The 20,398-nt window shown below is 37.6% G+C and overlaps 1 protein-coding gene across 1 annotated transcript in view; it reads left to right on the forward strand.

The window, feature by feature from the left end:
- Positions 1 to 20,398, forward strand: part of HMCN1 (hemicentin 1) — a 185,812-nt gene that overhangs the window by 39,710 nt on the left and 125,704 nt on the right. Inside the window, exons 5-10 of the mRNA XM_042873540.1 lie at positions 9,312 to 9,483; positions 12,147 to 12,253; positions 15,587 to 15,707; positions 16,232 to 16,495; positions 16,666 to 16,810; positions 19,422 to 19,543. Of these exons, the coding sequence (XP_042729474.1) occupies positions 9,312 to 9,483; positions 12,147 to 12,253; positions 15,587 to 15,707; positions 16,232 to 16,495; positions 16,666 to 16,810; positions 19,422 to 19,543 (931 nt within the window). The remainder of the gene's footprint in view (positions 1 to 9,311; positions 9,484 to 12,146; positions 12,254 to 15,586; positions 15,708 to 16,231; positions 16,496 to 16,665; positions 16,811 to 19,421; positions 19,544 to 20,398) is intronic.

The raw sequence follows: 20,398 nt of genomic DNA on the forward strand, positions 1-20,398 counted from the left end.
AAAAAAAAAAAAAAAAAAAAAAAAAAAAAAAAAAAAAAACACCAAAGCTATTTTTGGTGTATAGTTACAGACTATTGCTCCCATCCTTGCCCTTGGTGTGCAGAATGAGGCAATATTACTAACTAGCTACAAGGAAACACAACAAAACAATGCTGGATACTTATCCAGTGCTTGCGTTATTGAGAAGACTAAGAAATCACTGTGCCTTTTATTTGCTTTCTTTTTCCATTTCTGAAAAAGGATTTTATGATTTGAAACGCTACAGTTAACTTGGTAATAATTATGGTCAGCTGACATAGTTGTGTTGACTTCAGTCCAGTGTAAGATATTGGGTAGCTCTACTTAGGAGCGCTATTATTTGCTGGATTAAGGTCTTCTCACACCATGATAGGAGGGTCATATTTTGAAAAATGTGGCATGACCTCTGTGCATTAGATTAATTTGAATACTCTCAAGGTCTGAAATACAAGCTATGGTTTTGTTATCTAAAATTCTTCTAGATTTTTCCTTAATATGGAATATCAGATGTATCATCATCTCCAGATGTAATGTTTATTGTTTTTGAGCACAGAGTTTCTAATAGTATGATTCCAAGTAAATGTTATTGTATGTGATAAAATTTGGTAACATGATTCAAGATCAGTACAGGAGGAGAAGTGCTTCATGGTTCCTAAAAGGGAAAGATTTAATATTAAAATTCTGAGTTCTACTTTTATTAAAAATTTGTGAATACTACTGTATTTTACTACAAATTAATTAAGTACGCGTCAGTTTTAAATTTTGCAAAGTGGCCCCCCTGGTTTTCAGATATTTATCCTCTTGTGTTGGGGAAGTCCTTCCACCTAAAAGAACAGCAGCATTCTCATTTTTCCTCTGTCTTGGGAAGATTATTATGCTCTTTTATCAAAGCATTCCAATCCTAATCTCGAAAGGTGTTTCATTAGTCTGACATTTCTTTGTCTGCAGTGATGTTCCATGACTGCAAATTAAGGATGAGGAGTACAAAACACTCCAAATTAAAATGTGTTAAGTATCCTCATTAAACTTGAGTTAAACTCTGTCATTAAGAACAGATTATACATTTTTATACTCGCATCCAGTTTTATTAGTTTATTTCCAGCCAACACTAGTTTTGAACTGAAGTTATGTTACACCATGCAGAGTTCTATTATGAGGGTGTTAAGTAAGAAAATTCCTGAAAATAATTCTGATGCCCCAGGGTTTGTAGCAATGCCAGAACTGGTATTCAAATGAATGGTGATGATCGGCAGAATATAAATTTGTTACAGCTTAAAAACAGAGGAGAAGAATTAGTCCACAGTTATTCCAATCATGCCTTCAGGTCGCCTTGATTTGTTTGAGATAAAAATCAGTCATTACTGTGTCTGATGAATATGAGTGAATAGTATGACTAGAACCAGGAGTTCACAAGAGGGTGAGCTGAAAGAGTTCCTTGTTTCTTTCAGTACATCATTTTGCTTGATTTTTCTCACTCTAACTTAACTTCTAAATGTTATCCCACCTTCTCATCACTCAAAATATTTTTCCTCGGCTTCTTAAAAATACAGATTTCTTAACAGTTTTTAAAAGTAAAAGTGTGTTGTCCATACGCAGTTTTGAAACACTGGGAGACCTGAACATGACTGAAGGCGACTGCAGGCATTGTGTTGACACTGACATAAAAGAGGATGTTACTGAGTGACCTGCAAGAGGAATGAGACTACATTAAAAATAAATGTAAAGAAGAAATTTGGAATTTGAGTGAGTTAATATAAATGATGATGTGAATAAAATGAGGTAAGAAGGGAACAGAAGATGGAGTTGGGATCAGGCCAGTAACAGAACACATTAAAAGAAATGATGCAAAAGGAGTCATTTTTGCAGGAAAGGCACAGAAGGTTCCTGCCTGTAGGTTCACATCGATCTGGCCTGGAACCCAGTATTCTTCACACTGAGTTCTTTGCTGTGAATAGAAGTCTCTAAAGCCCACTGGAAAGCATGCTATTTCTTTTCACTATTAGTCCTCACTGAGGATGGAGAACTAGAAGCTAAACGTGTAGTTCAGGTTAGTGGATCTGAACCATGGAACTTTAAATAATGCTACATGTGGAAACAGTGTTTTGTTTCACTTTGTTAAAACAGCAAAAGGCCCCTCTATTGCTTGAAAAGAGTAATGCGAAGGTGAAAAGCTCAAAACTACTGTGTGCAGTTAAGGTTGCTGGTGTTGCTTGCAGCCTTCTCCTTCCCCCCAGGCAGTCAGAATGCCTTACTGTAGGAAAAGAAGGAATGGTTTTATGGCAGAGGAAGGTCATTGCTACCTGGGAGAGCATGGTTCTACTTTGGAAATACAGGCTGCACAGTAAGTGCTAAGCAAGGGAAGAAAACTGGTTACAGCTGTTTTTTCTCTGTACTATATAGAACTTAGGTTCTATGGAAAAAATAGCATGAGTATGTAAATTTGAGCTGTCACTGCCCTTGCAATTGCAAAAAGGATGTTTTAATGACAATTGAAAACAGACTTAATACCCACGTTTCCTAACTTTGAAGTGCTTGAGATTCAGTTAAATTATTTATTATTTTTTAAAATTATTTTATAAATTATTTTTTTATTAAAATTTTTTGGTTTTTTTTTTTTTTTTTTTTTTAATCCATGAAGGCTGCTCCAACAGTAATGCCTCTTCTGTTATCATGCTGATTCACAGCAACATAGGTGAATATTAGTGGGATAGCAGTATGTGGGAATACAAGAAAAACTGCTCAGAGCAACAGCTGTGTAGCAAGACAAACAGCATGAGAACCAAGGAGACCTCCGGAAGAAGAAAGAATGTCTGATGGCTCTGATTGGATAAGTGCCCACATGAGTGGCTAAGGAGTGTTTGTGTTTGCTCTGCTGGCATGGAAAGGTGGGTGGGAAAGTTGTAGGTACGGATGGGAAAGCTAGAGAAAGAAAACTTGTGAGGGAATATAAGTGATGTGAGAACTTGTAATAAATGATTTGGATCATTAACATCTGAGTCTGTGCATCAGATGCTGCAGGGTAGCAGTAGAGGTTGAATCTTCCTGCTAGTATTGCATTGCATTTTCTTACTATGCAAGGTGGAAGCAGAGGGGCAGTGTGACAGAACAGTGTCTGACATAGTGGTGTGTATGGAACAAAAGTATGTCATTGAATTCCTCCATGCAGAAAAAAATGGCACCCATTGACATTTGTCAGTGTTTGCTGACCAAACAGTGGATGTGAGCACACTGAGGGCTGGCTGGCACATCTCAATAATGACAACAGCAACCCTGGGTCACCTCTGCTAGTGCAGATTTTTACTAGTGTGGCATGCAGACTCTTGTTCATCGGTGGAGGAAGTGCACAGCTAGTGTTGGTGACTGTTGAAAAGTAGCACTCTGTAGCTGAGAATTTGCTCTATCAAACAGTGCTGTTGTTCTCTTTGTGTCTGTTGTAGTTTCCATGGAAATAAATAGGGCGCATTACATTCAGAGCAGCCTACATGTATCATGTGTAGATTTATTTTCACTGTATAATTTTGAGTGTCTGCAGTGTCTGGGTCATGTTTTTCCACATGCATTTAAAAGCATTGGAATACTTTGGATGGAAATATGAAGATACACATAGTTAAGCAATGAAACAGTTAACTTCAAATCTTGTAGCTTTGACTGTCAGAGAAATATTCTTGAGACAAAGAATAAACAAATGGGAATAGAGACCATGTTCTGTATATTTTCCTGGTTTCTGTATGCATTCCAAGAAGTGATTTGACAGCAGGGCAAGTTGCAAGAGCAAATTCTCTGGAGAAGTGTTAAAAATTATTTTTCTATTTCTCCTTTCCCCTTTGTTAATATTCATCAAGATTTTGGAAGAGCAACAAAAGTTGCAGTTTTGGGGGCTTTCTGTAATGGTCCCAAAGGAAGAAATCTACTTTAAAACCAGTGTTACAACAGTGTTTCAAACCTTACTGGAATGAGAGAGTTGGGAAATGGATCTCCCAGAATTGCTTATTGAGCTTTGGAGGAAGAAAATGAACTACACAAGCAAGTTACTGCAGGAGTGAAGACAGCTGGGTCATTCTCTTGGCTTCCACTTTCACCTTTGGAATTGAAAGGTCTCAAAACATTCGTTTAAAAATTGAGGTTAGGTTCTGCTCTGAATTTTAGCTACTCTCTGTAGTTTTATATTCTGATATATATTTGAATTAGAAGCAGAAGTCTTTGTGCTCTCTTTTCTTTCTGAAATGGCAGTTGCACAATATAAACTGTATCATCCTGGGGCAAAAGTTACTTAAGGGCAAATTCCACTCTAAGGGAGCTCTTGAGTAGCCTTGTGGTCATCAGCCAGCCAACATAGAATTCATAAACTGGACTTGTAGCTAAGGTTTACCATAGCATCCAAAGACTTCATAAACATTGCTGTATCTTTTCCCATAACAGTTCTGTGAGACAGAAAAGTGTTGTTGTTCATGTCTTGGTAAAAAAGTATGAAGGGATTAAGGCAGTGACGGTTTTGCAGTTACATGAAGCCAATGCACAAACTAAAAACAAAGGCATGAAGACAGAACCCTTGTTAGCTTAATCAATCTAAAATTAGATAAAGGAACTAGGAGATCTGAAAATAATACTTTGTATGTAAATATATGTACCTATTTTTATATGAGGAAATACATTTCTATTTGCCTAATTTTAGACATAGTTGGCATGTGTGCCTGAGACTTTGTCCTAACGTTTGCTGTTTGTCAGATTTTGCTGAGGACCCTACTTGTTGTTTCTTAGACTTTTAAGGTGGAAGAACATGCGAACTTTAAGGTGGTTTTTTGTTTGTTTGTTTTTGAATGTAACATGTGGTAAGAGCTACAGAAGTAGGAGGTACTTTCAAAACTCTGGTAGTGCTATGTATTCACGTCCTTATCTGACTATGTTGCTGTTGTAGAGGAAGAAAGACCAAGCTCTCATTAGTGATAACCTGGATAGAGTTCAATCCATGGATGATTACCACCCACGTATGGTCCCTGACACCCTCTAAGAAAGATAACAAAATTAAATTTGCATCATCATTAATACTAATAGATAATCAGAACTAGAAGGTAAATGTTATCAGTCTGTCAGATACACAAATGGAAATCTAGTATTCATAGATAAAATGGAAATCTAGAGGGAGAAGAGTGGAAAGGATAGAAATGGAGAAGTTATCTTCTGTGATTCCCTTTCTCTGTCAGAAAACATAGTGGATTCTCTATATTGAGACTTCCTTAAGGAATCTGGTCATATGAATTTTAGTGGTCTTCTATCATATGAATGCAATTTTTTTATTGTGCAATGATGGTGGTATGTTCAACATGTTTTCTCTCAGGTGTGTCATATCTCTCTTACTTTGTTAAAGTGAATTTATGATAAAACTTTCCCAGATGTACTGGGAATGCTGTAAGCTATCACATTCAGAATACAACCCTATGATTTACAACTTCTGAAACGTGTTGTCTTGTGAATACATATAAACTTATTTTTGTTTCTATGCAGACATCTGGCATCGTGTAGTGGTAGTTCAATCAGATGAACTTTGACAGAGTAATGCAGAAGCTGTCTCCTGGCCCTGTGTTTTTGTGTTACTTAGTAAGACAGACAGTTATGGGCTCTCTAGATTAGACTTTTTATCCAATTTGATTGTGTATTAGTGAACTGTTTAATGGAATTTATCAGAGAGGCTTAGCTTCCATTTCTGGTAAGAGACAAGATTACTTTGCCAAAACCAGCCTGGCTTTATGCAGTGGGCACTGTGTTGGATTATCTCAATGGGAAAGCCAAGAGCTGAAAAGTTGGTTCCATTCCAAACCCCAAAATAATTGGTGGTTGGTCTCTTGCAGAACATGCACAGAAGGTGCTGGCAGGCTGTTGTGTGAAGAAAGATGGCTCAGAAAAGGCTGGAATGGAAGCATGCCAGACATGTTTTTTCTGTTCAAAGACAGCAACTTTCCTTAAAATAACCAGGCTATCATCACACTTGCAAATATACCATTTTTTTTCTGCAGTGGACCAGTGCAGAGCTGAGCTGATGGGCAGGCTTCTCTTTTCGCAGTGCTGCTTGAATTGCTGATGGAATTTTGTGGCATAATGTTGCCTGAATTGACTTGATGGTTAACTGAAACTGTTTATTGGGGACAGATAGTAAAAGGGAGTAGAAAAGGAATGGAATCACTTCACTTTATTAAAAACACATTTTCTAGTTCTTTATTCTCTTAAAGTATGCTAAACTGCTTGCTGGGTATCATTAAATAATAATTGTTATTCATGTCTCCAGTGATGGACTACAAGGCTTCATTTAATTTACCTTTGAAATAAAGCAAACTTTTGGAACCATTTCCATAGTTGAGCACTACTCTTTGCCAAAAAGAATATCTGGAGTTCATAAAAGTATTAGTTTAGATTGGGATTTTGTTTTGAAATAAACAGTTGCATGCTGATGATGAATTTCCAACTGGAGGGACTTCCCACTTTCCTCCCATTTTTTTAAGCTGTAACATGGTACTGTGGTAGCTTGATGTTGTATATGCTGTATGAAAGCAAAATTTGCTCTACAGAGAATTAATATCATGTAGGACTAAGAGTCAGAGGGAGAACCCACAGCCTTTTTCTTTCAAAACTGGAAAGACCTGACTTCTCTTAAATTATTTTGCTGAAGCTATGTGCTATTGAGTTTTGTTTAATTTTAAGACATCTTCTCCCTCTTTAAAATTTTTTAAAATCCAGATCCTTTAATGATCTGGCTTGCAGCATGACCCCAGTGATAGGTAAGTCAAGATTCCACAAAGTGCTTTGGGATCACTGGGATCATGCATGTTCTCCATTAGTAGTTTTATCACTCTAATTCCAACAAAATTAAATCACTTCTTATTAATTGCAGAAAAGATTTGGAGCAAACTTGGCTAGGTATCTTGTGTCGGTTTATAATGTGGATAGATGGTTCTTGAGCTTTTGTAGTGCTTTCAGATTGACTTACATGTAATTGTTTGAGGTTTTTTCATCTGTTTGCTAATACGGGTAGCTATGTTTGTAACAGGAAAAACAAATTAATTCATACAAAATGATTGGTAAGTTTTTTGGAAGGGGAGCATGAGCGGGAAGAGAGGAGAACTGCTGGCAAAAGGCAGTTTGGGGTTAATTCCAGCAAGCAGAATCGTGTTGCAAAGTGATCCTGTAGGAAAGCTGCACTAGGAAGAAATTGAATTCTAGTTAATTTTATTGTGATTTTAATAGTAAGCTCAATTAGTTATAGAGAAGCTTTTCTCGCAAGCTAGTGTATGAGAGTGAGCTAAGCTGCTCACTTAGGTCTGACCTCCTAACTCTTTACAAGTGAAAGTGTTAAGCACAGAACTGGTCCTGGAGCACTGGATGGGTGGGCTGCCATCTGTACCATGTCCACTGCTGTGCTTCCTGCTCAGGGGAAGGCCGGTGAGGACTTGGGAAGAGGCAATGATCATGAGGAGGAGCCTCCAAAAAGTGTATTGTGGGAACTTAAATTGTTATGTAGGCTTTTTTTTTTTTTTGACTCATCGTTTGTATGTTACAGTCTCATTGACAAAATTTTTAAGAATGTATTATTAGCACTTCTGAGTTTAAGAAATAATTTTATGTATAAATACCAGTATGATTTACATACTGTCCAAGCATCCGCAAGGATGCTTTACCTTGCGACTTGATGTATTTTGCTTAATTCAAAACAAGTTTAAACTTAATCCAGATAGGAATATTCCTTTCTTCTGAAAATTCAGATGGGTCATTAAATCTTGCAGTTTGTTTAAAAACATCACTATGGACATAAAACCCTGGAATTAGCTAGAAACCTTCCCATATACCTAACACACAAAAAATGAGGCATGGCCGTGGTAGAATAATATTAGTAGAACAGACAGAAGCTACTTTGAGAAGCATTTTTGGACCTAAATGTCTAATTTCTAAAAGTAAAATGTAAAATCTTCATGAAACCTTCTGGTTCCTGTTCCAGCATTCAAAGCTCATCTAAACAGTTATTGAATAGCAACTAGCTATTACAGGAAAGGTGTTTCTCTCTTGAGTAACGTTATTGCAGAGATGTTGAGTATCATTGTTATTTTTTTTTTTTTTCCACCCCGGTGCTACGAGGCTCTTTCTTGCTCTGTTCTTCCCTGGTAGCCCACATTTTGCCCTTCTTCAGTCTGCCATCCCAGGGTTGCTGCAGGACATGGGTTCTTATGGTACTAAGTCATCTGACAGCACTCTAGTGGAGAATTTTTGTAACAGAGTCTGATGAGGCCTATGGTTCTATCTATGTTCTTTTATTTAGTTATTATTTAGTTATTTTATTTAGTTATTATTATTACTATTTGAATAGATCTCTTTTCAGTGCTTTTTTTTTTATTACATCTGATATTTGTTGATTGATGTTTAAAGTCAAGGATTTTTTGTAAGGCCAGATTCAGATTTAGTTACAAGAATTAATTTTCTAAAGCATTATTCTCTGTTCTGTCCTGAATTCTCTGTCAAGTGACACTTTATATCAGATGCTTTAGAGGAGAAATACAAAGCCCATAGATGACAAATGCTCATTACACCTGGATAAGGAAATTTTCCTTCTTGCTTCAGGTAATAATGTGTGACCAGAAATATGCGTACACATATATTGTTAATTCCCGTTTGAAATTACTCTTTAATTCTACAGTGTAAGTGTGTCTCCAGAGGCATATCCAGGTCTGTTTCCTTCCAACACCATGTTGATCTTGGCTTCGGTAATATCTTCTTAAGTATTAATATTTATTTAAATATATTTGCCTGAAAAAGCATATTCACTTCAGAATTTATAACAGCAGAGACAAGACAATACAGTTTTGGTGCTTGTTGTGTTTCCAGACCATCTATTTCAGATCTGTTTTGTCACATTATGTATATGGATTGTTGATTCAAACAACAGAAGTTGGAGAATGCCTTTGCCACTGTGGAAGAGCTTTGTTTTTTGAGTTCAGTGCCGTGCTATTACTTCTTTCTGTGTTCTTGTGCTATTGCATATTGCTGATATGAGTGGAAAATATGTTTGTGCTGTCTTTAGAATAGTTCACTGAAATTAATGCAGTGAGTCTTTGTATTAGTTAAGTCCTCTACCCTCTCAGGGGAATGTGGTAACTATGGAGTATCAGATGATAAAATGACTGCTGAAAGAAGTGGTCTGGTAGAGATTCCATGTTAACCATCTACAGACAGTAGAGACAACAGAAAATATTTCAGTAATAAATACTATTTGACAGTATTTCAGCAAAGTAATGTGTTATTTTCTGTTCTAGGTGTTAAAATGGGTTGAAGAAGCAGTTCAAGCATCCAAAGTACATCTCTTGTCTACAGACCATTTGACCATGGCTGTAAATACTTGGCAGATCCCCTTTGATCCAAGCCTGAAAGAGGTTACAGTGTCCTTGAGTGGTCCTTCACCAGCAATTGAAATTCATGATCCATTAGGTAAAGTAACTTATGCATCCTTCTACTATGGTTTAAAAAAAAAAAAAGAAAAAAAAAAAAAGGCAAATTATCTCTTCTGTCTTCAACACGGAAGGCCATATTTATGCGAATGACTGGTGTCCTCTTATTTTGAAAAGCAATATCATGATTTCAGAAATCCTGTCTCTTCTCACCAGTTCCTCTCATCTTCTTCCATTTTCTTTGTTTCCATGCATTCAAATTTCTGGATACTTCTGCTTTTCATATTTTATATTTGTATTTTCATATTTTATATTTGTATAGTCACTGAACCATCGTTTAGGAGCCACATATGATGGTTTTTCACTTATGTGGTGAGAGCTAAACCAGTATTCTTTAAACTGTGCATGTCCAATCTATGGGCTGCATGTGGCCTGGCCCAGCCCTAAGCCATTGTGGCAGCAGCTCTTTCTCAGCGAGCAGACTGGCCCCAGGCATGCACCTATCACTCAGCAACAGCCAAACATCTGCTGCCTGGGCTGAAACCAAGATATGGGGAGGGTGCAGCACCAGGCTAATTCAAGTTATGGCTAATAATTTCATGCATTTTGATACATTGGACAAACGCGGTCCTATGAACAGCGAAAAAGTATGCAACCTTACTTGTCATTTTGATAAAAAGAATTTGAGAATAGGCTTCAAGATTGCAAAAAAATTAATTTTTTTTGTGTAGGTGAGATTCTATTTTCAGTCAACATTAATTGCTAGCACATTTTCAAATGGAACGTATAGAGTTGCAATCAGATATTCAACTTAAATGAAAATTTGATCGTGTCTCTTTACTAGACTTTTGTAAGACCTCTTTTAACAGATGCTTTTTTAATCCACGAAAGCTGCTCCAAAAGTAATGCCTCCTGTTTTATTATGTTGGCCCATGATATTAGAGATGGATGTTGGTGGTACAGCCGTAGAGCTGAACCTTCCTGCCAATATTGCATTGCATTTTCTTACTATGCAAGGTGGAAGCAGAGGGGCAGTGTGACAGACTAGTGTCTGACATAGTGGTGTGTATGAAACAAAAGTATGTCATTGAATTCCTCCATGCGGAAAAAAAATGGCACCCATTGACATTTGTCAGTGTTTGCTGACCAAACAGTGGATGTGAGCACACTGAGGGCTGGCTGGCATGTCTCAATAATGACAACAGCAACCCTGGGTCACCTCTGCTAGTGCAGATTTTTACTAGTGTGGCATGCAGACTCTTGTTCATCGGTGGAGGAAGTGCACAGCTAGTGTTGGTGACTGTTGAAAAGTAGCACTCTGTAGCTGAGAATTTGCTCTATCAAACAGTGCTGTTGTTCTCTTTGTGTCTGTTGTAGTTTCCATGGAAATAAATAGGGCGCATTACATTCAGAGCAGCCTATGTATATACAGCCCAAGACAATTCCTGTTCATTCAGTGTAATAGAAGCAAGCCAAAAGGTTGGACACCCATTCTGTAAACCAAGAAAGAATTCAGAATCAAACCCTCTCATGTGTTAATCTCTATCTGTAAACTATGTATGAAGATTTGTATGCTAATCTGTATTTATAGTTCAAACAGATCTGCTGGTTATTGTTAAACTGATGCCTACCTTGTATTTTCTGAATGGTTTTTGGCTGAAAATATTGCAGAAGTTATATTATCTTGGAAATATTCTATGTACAGTATTGTTTCCATGATATGATCTGGTCTGTCCTCCGTTGAGGCGTTCTGATTTGTTAAAAACTGCTCAGAGAGCATAGTAACACCAACCTTTATCACAGCTCAGGCTCAGATGAAGCTTTAATCCCATTTGTATGTTTTCCTTTCTTCTAAGGCAGCTCCATGCATCTACAGCCATTCTATTTTAACTGAAGTTGGTGCAGGCGAATCTGAGAAACTCTTGAAAACTGATACTGAGACACTCTGTTCCTAACTTTAAAATTTCTTTTCAGTGCTCTGAAACAGCTAGAGCTGTTTTTAGTGATGAAGGCACATGTCGCCATTAATGGAGCAAAATGCTTCTATAGGGATCCAGTTCTTGCATACAACCATCCGTATATTTGTATGTGTAAGCATACATACAAAGTGTGGTATGGTGCAGTATGGAAACTTCTAGTACTTTATCAAGGTCTGTAAAGTCTTACAGGCTAAATTCCCTGTGAGGGATTTAGTCACCATTAGTCACATGCCAATTCTTGTATGCCTGGAAAACATGGCTTGTCAATATTTTTATGGATCTAATCCAACTTGAAACAGATATACTTGACAGAAAAGTGAGTGGGCTGGCAGCTGCCATGTTAGTTAAGGTGAGTTTCTTCAAGGATCCCCTTTGAGCAAGTGTGATTCTGTGCTGCTTCCTTTTACTGAGAGCTGGTTATTCGCTGTGAAGAAAACTTGCTTTACTTACAGAGCTGTAGGAAACTCAGCAGCTGTAGTGCTGAAGGCTGTATTAGGACTCCCAAGTGAACGAAGAGAGTGAAAATAAATGATCATTTTTGGTATTCTGGGAAGGAATTGCAAGGAATTTTGACTGTTGTAAAAGCCATTGACTCTGCTAAATAGTAAGCCAAGTGTCAAATATACATCAGATATGAAGGAAAATACTGTACTTAGTCATGTTTTTTTTTTTTTTTTAAGCAGTACTCTCTGGCTGTTGTTAATTAGTTTATTTATTTATTTAGGTAAACAGATCAGTAAAGGTTTGGGACTGAACGAATTGCTGAATATCCACAACTCTGCAAAAGTAGTAAATGTCAAAGATCCAGAGCCTGGAACATGGACAATAAAGGTATAGTTATTGCAGAAATAATGCATGACTTATCTGGGGTTGTTTAATGATCTTCTACATTATTTATCAGAAATATTCACACATAAGGTTTTATACTAAATGTCTTTTTTGAGCTCTATGTGACATTCTGAATTCAGCATCAAGTTCTTAGCAAGATGTTAATGTATTTAGGTTATAGAAGCAGAGAATCATAGAATGGTCTATGGGTTGAGAAGGACCGGAATAATCATGTATCATTCTGCTTCCAGCAGGGTCACCAACCACCAGACCAGGCTGCCCAGAGGTAGATGGGCGGTAGATGTTACTGCCTGAGATCAAATCCTTTTTTCTTTGGATGGAAAAAAGATGAAGTGAGCACTGAATTTTTGCAGTCTAGTGAGCAGAGACTGTAGGGAACCCAGGCACAGAGAGGCTTTGCTATGTACAGCAAGTCTAGAGGACTTGGAGAGGGAGATGATTTACGTTTCATAGGCCAAAGATTTTGTTATCAGGTCCATGAAATCAACAAATCAATATTTAATTCTAATTCTTTATCAGTAAATTACTCAAGTCCTACAGTGCAGAAATCAGTTTGTCCACGAGTGGTATATAAAGTATATAAAGTGATTATAAAGTATATATATATGAGTGGCAGATAAAGTTACAGAATGGATTCCGAATTATTGAAAATGTTAGAAAGGTAAGAACAACATTATTAGCAGTAAATTCCAAGCATGAAATGACCATTAAGATGTCTGAAATGATCATCTTAGAACTGCCTGTAGCAACTTGGTGGGCCTCCTTGCCCAGGCTACCCTATGTCAGAAACTATACTTTTGTGCGGTTTTCTCTGGGTGACAGTGCTTGTTAGCCTCATGTTCCTGTGAGGTCCATATATAAATGTTGTATAAATGTAAGATGTGCAAATAAAATAACCTCCAAGAGCACTTAAGATGTGTTGCTACACAGAGTGGAGCCTGGCTGTGAACTGAACTCTTGTAGCTGAAGTATTTACTTTTTATAGATCAATAATATATAGATCTTTTATATATTTACCTTTTATAGATACACCTATGTATAAAGTAGGTTTAATTAATGTTTATAAATATCTGAAGTGCGGGAGTGAAAGGGATGTGGCCAACCTCTTTTCAGTGGCCTGTGAGGACAGGACAAGGGGAACTGGCCACAAACTGGAGCATAGGAAGTTTTGCACCAATACGTGAATCTTATAATATTAAATTATCATTTGTGCAGTTGAGAAAAGGAGGGAAAGGTGATGGGGGTAGGAAGATCAGCCGAAAAATCTTGTGATTAAGATAGTCTTCTGGCAGCTGATTCAAAGGAGCATAATGTCAAACCAGTGAGTAATTTCTGCTCACTGGGGATATGGAGAGTTCAGTTCAGCTGCATGTCTCTGTCATTGTGAATGTAAGTATATAAATACAACATTGCAGTTAAAAATCTATTTGTTATTGTAGCTTGTTTTTCCTTCTACTGTGAGCTGCTTTAAAATAAGAGGTTTTTGCTTTTTTTTTTTTTTTTGGTAAGTTTGCTTGTCTTTAACCAGTGCTCTTTTCAAGCTTTTGTTTCTTGATACATTTACTTTGGATGAATTTTATGCTGTGCTGTTTGCAAGGCAATAAAGCTTTTTTTTTTTTTTTTTTTTTTTCTGATGCATTTGACATGTTTGCTTTCTGCACTGTGCTATCTGTTTGATCTTATTTCAGTCATCTGGTCTGGGAGGTGAAACAATGTGTAATTCCAGTGATCCTTGATAATTCTGAAAAGAGATTAGAAAAGTACTCACTGGAAAGCAATCCTTTGGGATGAATTTTATCCTTAGGTATTTGCGTAGCATGACAGCTTCAAGGCACAAAGCTTTAGCTTTAGTCACTGGCTTTTTTTTTTTTTGGTAAGAACATGGTTAAAAATTTAGGAAAAAACCTCATGAGAAATTGAATTGTGCTGTAAATTCCTAATGTGGATGCATAAATGAAAATAATTTTGTCACTGCATTTATCTAATGGAATTTTAACAGTTGATAATACAAGTTGTTTGACACACTGAAGTATTTATTTATATTCTTAACAGCTGCTTTATATAAAAGGCTTTATTAGTGATTTTTTGAGGTGAAAGGCTAAACAAATAGGAGCAAACAGGTGGTTTTAAGCAGATAGACAGCAATTTGTCAGTGTCTAAACAGCTCTCCCCTGGCAGTTAGTTATGAGAAATGACTGCTTAATTTAATACTCACATACAGCTGTGTTGGAGAGGCTTACTGACTGAAGGAATTCTGTATTTTAAGGTTCTACTATTTAATGTTCTCACGGTAGAAAAATCCTGATAATGTTACTTTAATACAGGTTTTCTTTATGTTGTGTGTCTCGTAGGTTGCATTGTCTCAGAACAAAAAATCAGAGTAGATTCTACTAAACTCAGATTAGATCTTGGCATTGTAGACTTTTCATAGCCATTGAAGTCTTAAGTTTTTTTCTGCTGCTCTGGGTGATATTATCCATGGCTTTGTCAGTTAAGCATATGTAACATCTAATGCTATGCCCAGCACAGCAGTTTTTCTAACAGCTGGGCAGTGTGAAAGTAGGTGAGGACAAAAGCTTCATATTCCTTTTATTTCTCAGCATGCAATGATAAAAAATAACTCTAAGAAGTCCTCAGTCCTACAATTATTTTGATTTGCTTTGCATAGCAGGTACTGTACCCTCAAGCAATAAAGCTTGCAGAAGGAGCTACTTCTGCATTCTCGGCTCTGTGACTAAGACCCTGGCTGTGAAAGAGGAGTGCTTCTAACATGCTGCATTGGTTGAGGCTGCTCTGTATGTGCCACTTGCTTTGGAATATGCAGTACATATGATGTCTCCATATACCTCACAGATAAAATTATACATGTATTCTAAAAATTGAGCTTAATAATAAATAAAAAGGTAAAATATATTATTCTAGCACTGGAAGTAAGTTATTTATATTAGTGACCAGCAGAAAATGTATGCTGATTTTTTCCAATGACGTTTCATTTCCTGTTTTGTAATATGCTTAACAAAAGTAATAATAATCCAAATTTCTAGAAATGTTCTCTAGTTACTGTCACTGGCATGTTAAAGTAATTGCTGGTCTTGTGTGTTTGTGTTGTGGGACAAAATCAGCTGACTCCTTTTGCAGTCACTACAGCTATTGGTGGCAGTGTCTAAAAGTAGAGAATTATTAAATGCTTTTTTCATATAATTCTTGATGTAAACCTCTTATGAATTCTTCACACTGACCTCAGTGGATGGTTCAGAAACCTGCAAATCCTGAAATACTGATTTGGCTTGTGAACTTCAACTGTTGCCTTTTCAGACGTCGAGCAGTGGAAGGCACTCTGTTCGGATCACGGGTCTCAGCACTATTGAATTTCGAGCTGGGTTTTCCAAGAAGCCAACGTTAGACTTCAAGAAAACATCCAGCAGACCAGTGCAAGGTTTGTATTAATTTTATTCTATGCTAAGCAGTAACAGCTTTTGGGAGTACGAGGCACCAAAAATAAAGTAGGATGATCTTTCTAGTGAACTTTGATAAATTGGGGCTAATACTATCTTGTTCTTAGGGCCTTGAATATGCAGCCAATGTTCTTACCTAATTGACGTGTATTTTTGTTAGCTTTTTTTTTTATTGTTGCACAAATTCTGTGGTTTTTAGTTATGAAATGCCTTGAAATTGCAACTTGTCTTGTGGTAGTTTTGGAGCCTAAGAGAATATTTTGGGCCATGGAGAGCAGTTAATGCAGGGGCTGCTATTTCAGGAACACCTGTTGGAAAACAGTAATTTAAGCTCTAATCAGTGCTAATAAGCAGATGACAGTCTAGAGCAGCTTATTTTCCTGCTACTTTGTAAGTAAAGGTTGAAACTGAATGGTGCATTCATGGGGTGGTGAGCAATACACATTGAATTTATTGGAATTTGTTTTTTTTAAACACTTGAAATAGCATATTCTTGTTTTTCTAGGGATTCCTACCTTTGTGCTGCTAAATACCACAGGGATCCTTCCTCCAGCCAGAGTAGACTGTCTTGAGCTTCTGAGTATTTCAGGGGAACCTCTTAAGACCTTGCCTGTGAAATACTATCCTGACAGAAAGCCGTATGGACTATGGAACATTTCTGACTTTATTCCACCAGATGAAGCTTTTTTTGTTAAAATAACAGGCTACGACAAGGATGGTTATCTTTTCCAGAGAGTTTCAAGTGTTTCATTTTCTAGTATTACTCCTGGTAAGAGATGTTAATTTGAATTGAATGTAATTATGTCTTATCTGAGTTGTGAAGTTAAATTTATTGGTTATTAAATATAGCTTAATCAGAAGTTGAATTTTCTTTTAATGAGAAGATGGGGCGTGTTAATAATTGTTAATAATCGTTTTGGAAATGTTTGCTTTCTTCAGATGCTCCAAAAGTTACAATGCCAAACAAGACTCCAGGATATTACTCACAGCCAGGGTCTGTTCCTTGCCGTGTAGAAAGTCTTATACCTTTTACTCAGCACTTTACTAAAAATGGAGTAAAATTAGGAGTGGATCAGCTATTCAAGTAAGTAGTGACTTTTTTCCCTATCCTATTTTACTTTCTATTTGTATTCCATGATTTCTATTTACAATTGATACAATTGATATCCTGTTATTTCTATAATATTCATTAGGGATGCTGAATTCCGTGGATTGAAGCCACAGGAGATAAATGGTGAAGCTTTCCTGCACATTGTCAGCAGTATAAGATGTTACAGATTATTATTATTACTATTGTTACTGTTATTGCGGTTTTTGTTATCATGTATTGTTTATGATCAGTGAGCCATGCAGCATACTTCAGTAGCCGTGTAACTTCTTTGAATTCTTAGTTGTCAAACTATACACTTCTACTCCCTGCTTTTCACATATCCAGCACCCTAGTAAGCAGAATGTGTTTTTCATTCTCTTATTACAGAATGGGTGAAGGAGCATACAAGTTAAAGGTCATACAAGTTAATTTAACAAAATATATCTCAAGCCAAATGTTACTGATCACAGATACAGAGTTCAGTTTTGCTTGGCTTGTCTGCATTTTACTGGTAGTGAGGTTCTGAATGGCCTCTGTCTAGTTCACTAGAGTTGTAGTATTGCTCTCCATTGAGGTTTGCTTGTTTTGGTGACAAGGTGTAATTTTTTGTTAAAACATTCTTCTGCATATTTCAAAAAGTAAATATCTGATAAGTTGAACATTGTAGTTATACTATGACAGTTGTCTGGGTGAAAGTACCATTGGAATGAATGTAGGTTAAGAGTTTTTTGAAATTAACAGACATTTCAAAATATGGATTCCAGAACTGCTGTCTGCTTCAAATTACAAATTGCAGATATTAATTTTGAATGAGTAATATCTTGGAAAAAAAGTGAAATTTCTCTAAAATTTTAAAAGCTTTGCTTTTCTTAGATTTCTATGTCCTAAGGCAGTCTAGTAAGGAAATGAGGATTTTGATTAACATCTGTAGGAACTTCTGACCAGTCTGATTTAGGAGACTGAATCCAGTAATTGGCACCTTATTCACTGAATCACAGGCTTGGGTTGGAAGGGATCTTACAAATTGAATTCCATCTACCCCCGTCATGAACTGGTTGCCTCTGACCAGATCAGGCTACCCAGGGCCCCATCCAATCTGCCTTTTCATGCCTCCAGGGATGAAGTGTCCCCAGCTTCTCTGGGAAGCCTGTGACAGCGCCTCACCACCCTCTATGTAAATAATTTCTTCGTAAAATCTAACCTAATTTTTTCCTTTTTAGTTTAAAACCATTTCCCCCTTGTTCTGTCTCTACCAGACTGTGTAAAAAGTTGGTCCCCCTCCTGTTTCTCTGCTCCCTTCAAGTACTGGAAGGCCACAATTTGGTCTCCCCGCAGCCTTCTCTTCTCCAAGCTGAACAAGACCAGTTCCCTCAACTTTTCTTCATAAGAGGTGCTCCAGCCCTCTGACCATCTTTGTGGCCCTCCCCTGGACCTGCTCAACAGCTCTGCATCCTTTTTATGCTGGTGCCCCAGGCCTGTTCACAGTACTCCAGATAGAGCCTCAACAGGGCAGAGCAGAAGGGGACAATCCCCTTCCTGCCTTGCTGATGCAGTCCAGGATAAGCTGGCCTTTCTGGCTGCAAGCACACACTGCTGGCTTGCATCCAACTTTTGGTTCTCAAGGACAAAAAGTGGTAAGTCAGTGAGAAATGAGCGCTAATGTCTTCACAATCCATCCTGTGATATAAATGACACCAGTGTCTCCACAAGGGGAGCAAAACTAATAAGCGAAACTGACAAGAAAGGCAAAAATCACTCTGAGTCTGCTAGTTGTTGTGGTCATTAGTCAAGGCTGAAGTTTGGTTTGATAAGCCAGATGAAATGTATTCTGCCTAGCGATGTGTATTAGTAGTGTGACAGGAGCAGAGAAGGCTTCTTCAGCTGTAGCTCATATGTGCAGGCCCTCACTTGCTGCTGCTCCTTCCTTCCTTCCTGGGTAGGAGATGTTGGATAGTGTGGGATGGCTTCTGATGGGCAGGAGCTGAGGTTAGTTACATGATTAGTGCTGTGCTCCCTGTCAGTGTTTTCACAGGAACTGATAACTAGGATGTGATTTGGTCCTTAGAGCTTGGCTATGGGGTTGTGCTAGTGGTGAATGTGCTAGATGCTACCCTCTCTGTTCTATGAACCTAAGAGTGTGTTTGCATAAAGAGAGGAGAGGCTTAATTTTTATCTGTTAAAGGACAGTGCTCTTTTTGTGTAGCTCATATCTGTACCTAAAAGTCTGGCTAGTAAGAGCCATAAGTGTGGTACTGCATACTAGTTCTACGTAGAAGCTGATGGGTATTAGGGAAAGATAGGCGTCTTGAGTAGAGAATGCAGCAATAAGGTATGACTGCAAATAGTGCCTTACTGTGGCAACTGTTGACATAAGGGCTTCTTAGAATTCAGTTAAACATCTACAGCAAAAGCTTGCCCTTCTCAATACTTCTAAAAAGTGTATGATGCTAATATTCATCTTTAAATAAAATCCATAAAGCTAGATCTGGTTTAATTCAGTAGAGGATCTGTTTTTCCTCTTAATGTGAAAACCTATGCCTGCAACAGGAAACCATGTTCTCGATTCCCTCAGAAGTTTAGTGAATATACCTTTTTCTCTCTCTAGAGAATCATCAAGCATGAGCTGGGAGATCAACCAAGTCTCCTTGTCTGATGAAGGTTTCTATGAATGTATTGCAACCAGTGCTGCAGGAATTGGTCGTGCACAGACTCTTCTGGATGTATCAGGTGGGCACTAGTTCATTCTGTATTTAAATATGATTTAATTCATTGTGCTGAAATATTTAACGGTGAGAAATAGCACTTGGTGACAATAAAAAGATATTATTTAAAATACTTCAAAGTGGAAGCATGTTCTTTTCCTGCTCATGTTCATAAGTTTGTTGAATTTTAAGCAGAAACTAATTTTGAGTATTAACATGGGATTTGCTTTGTAGCAACTGTTCTTGCTTGTTCGGTCTTTTATGATGGCATAATTAAGTTAATGGGTGAAGAAAGGGCTGCCGATGTTATTTATCCAGGCTTCAGTAAGGCCTTTGACATGGGTCCCCCACAATATCCTTCTTTCCAAATTAGAAAGGTGTGGATTTGATCAGTGGTCTGTTGGATGGACAAGAAACTGGTTGAGAGGTTGTATCCAGAGAGTGCCAGTCAATGGCTCGATGTCCAGATGGAGATCAGTGACCAGTGGTGTCTCTCAGGGGTTAGTATTGGAGCAGATGATCTTTAATATCTTCATCAATGACATGGACAGTGGGATCAAGTGCATGCTCAGCAAGTTTGCAAATGACACTAAAGGATGCCTGAGGGACAGGATGTCATACAGAGAGACTCAGGCTTGAGCCAGAAGGTTCAAAAAATCCAAGTGCAAGGTCTTGGACTTAAGTCATGACAACTCCCACTCTCAGTACAGGCTGGGAGATGTAAGGATGGAGCACAGCCCTGCCAAATAAGAACTGGGGCTACCAGTGGATAGGAACTTAGGCATGAGCCAGCAGCTCTCACAGCCCAGAAAACCAACTGTATCCTGGCCACATCAAAAGAAGCACGGCCAGCACGTGGTGGAAGATAATCCTGCCCCTC

This window comes from Lagopus leucura, unplaced genomic scaffold (assembly GCF_019238085.1).
Source record: "Lagopus leucura isolate 7727_CA_CO unplaced genomic scaffold, USGS_WTPT01 Super-Scaffold_100009, whole genome shotgun sequence".
Lineage (NCBI taxonomy): Eukaryota > Metazoa > Chordata > Aves > Galliformes > Phasianidae > Lagopus > Lagopus leucura.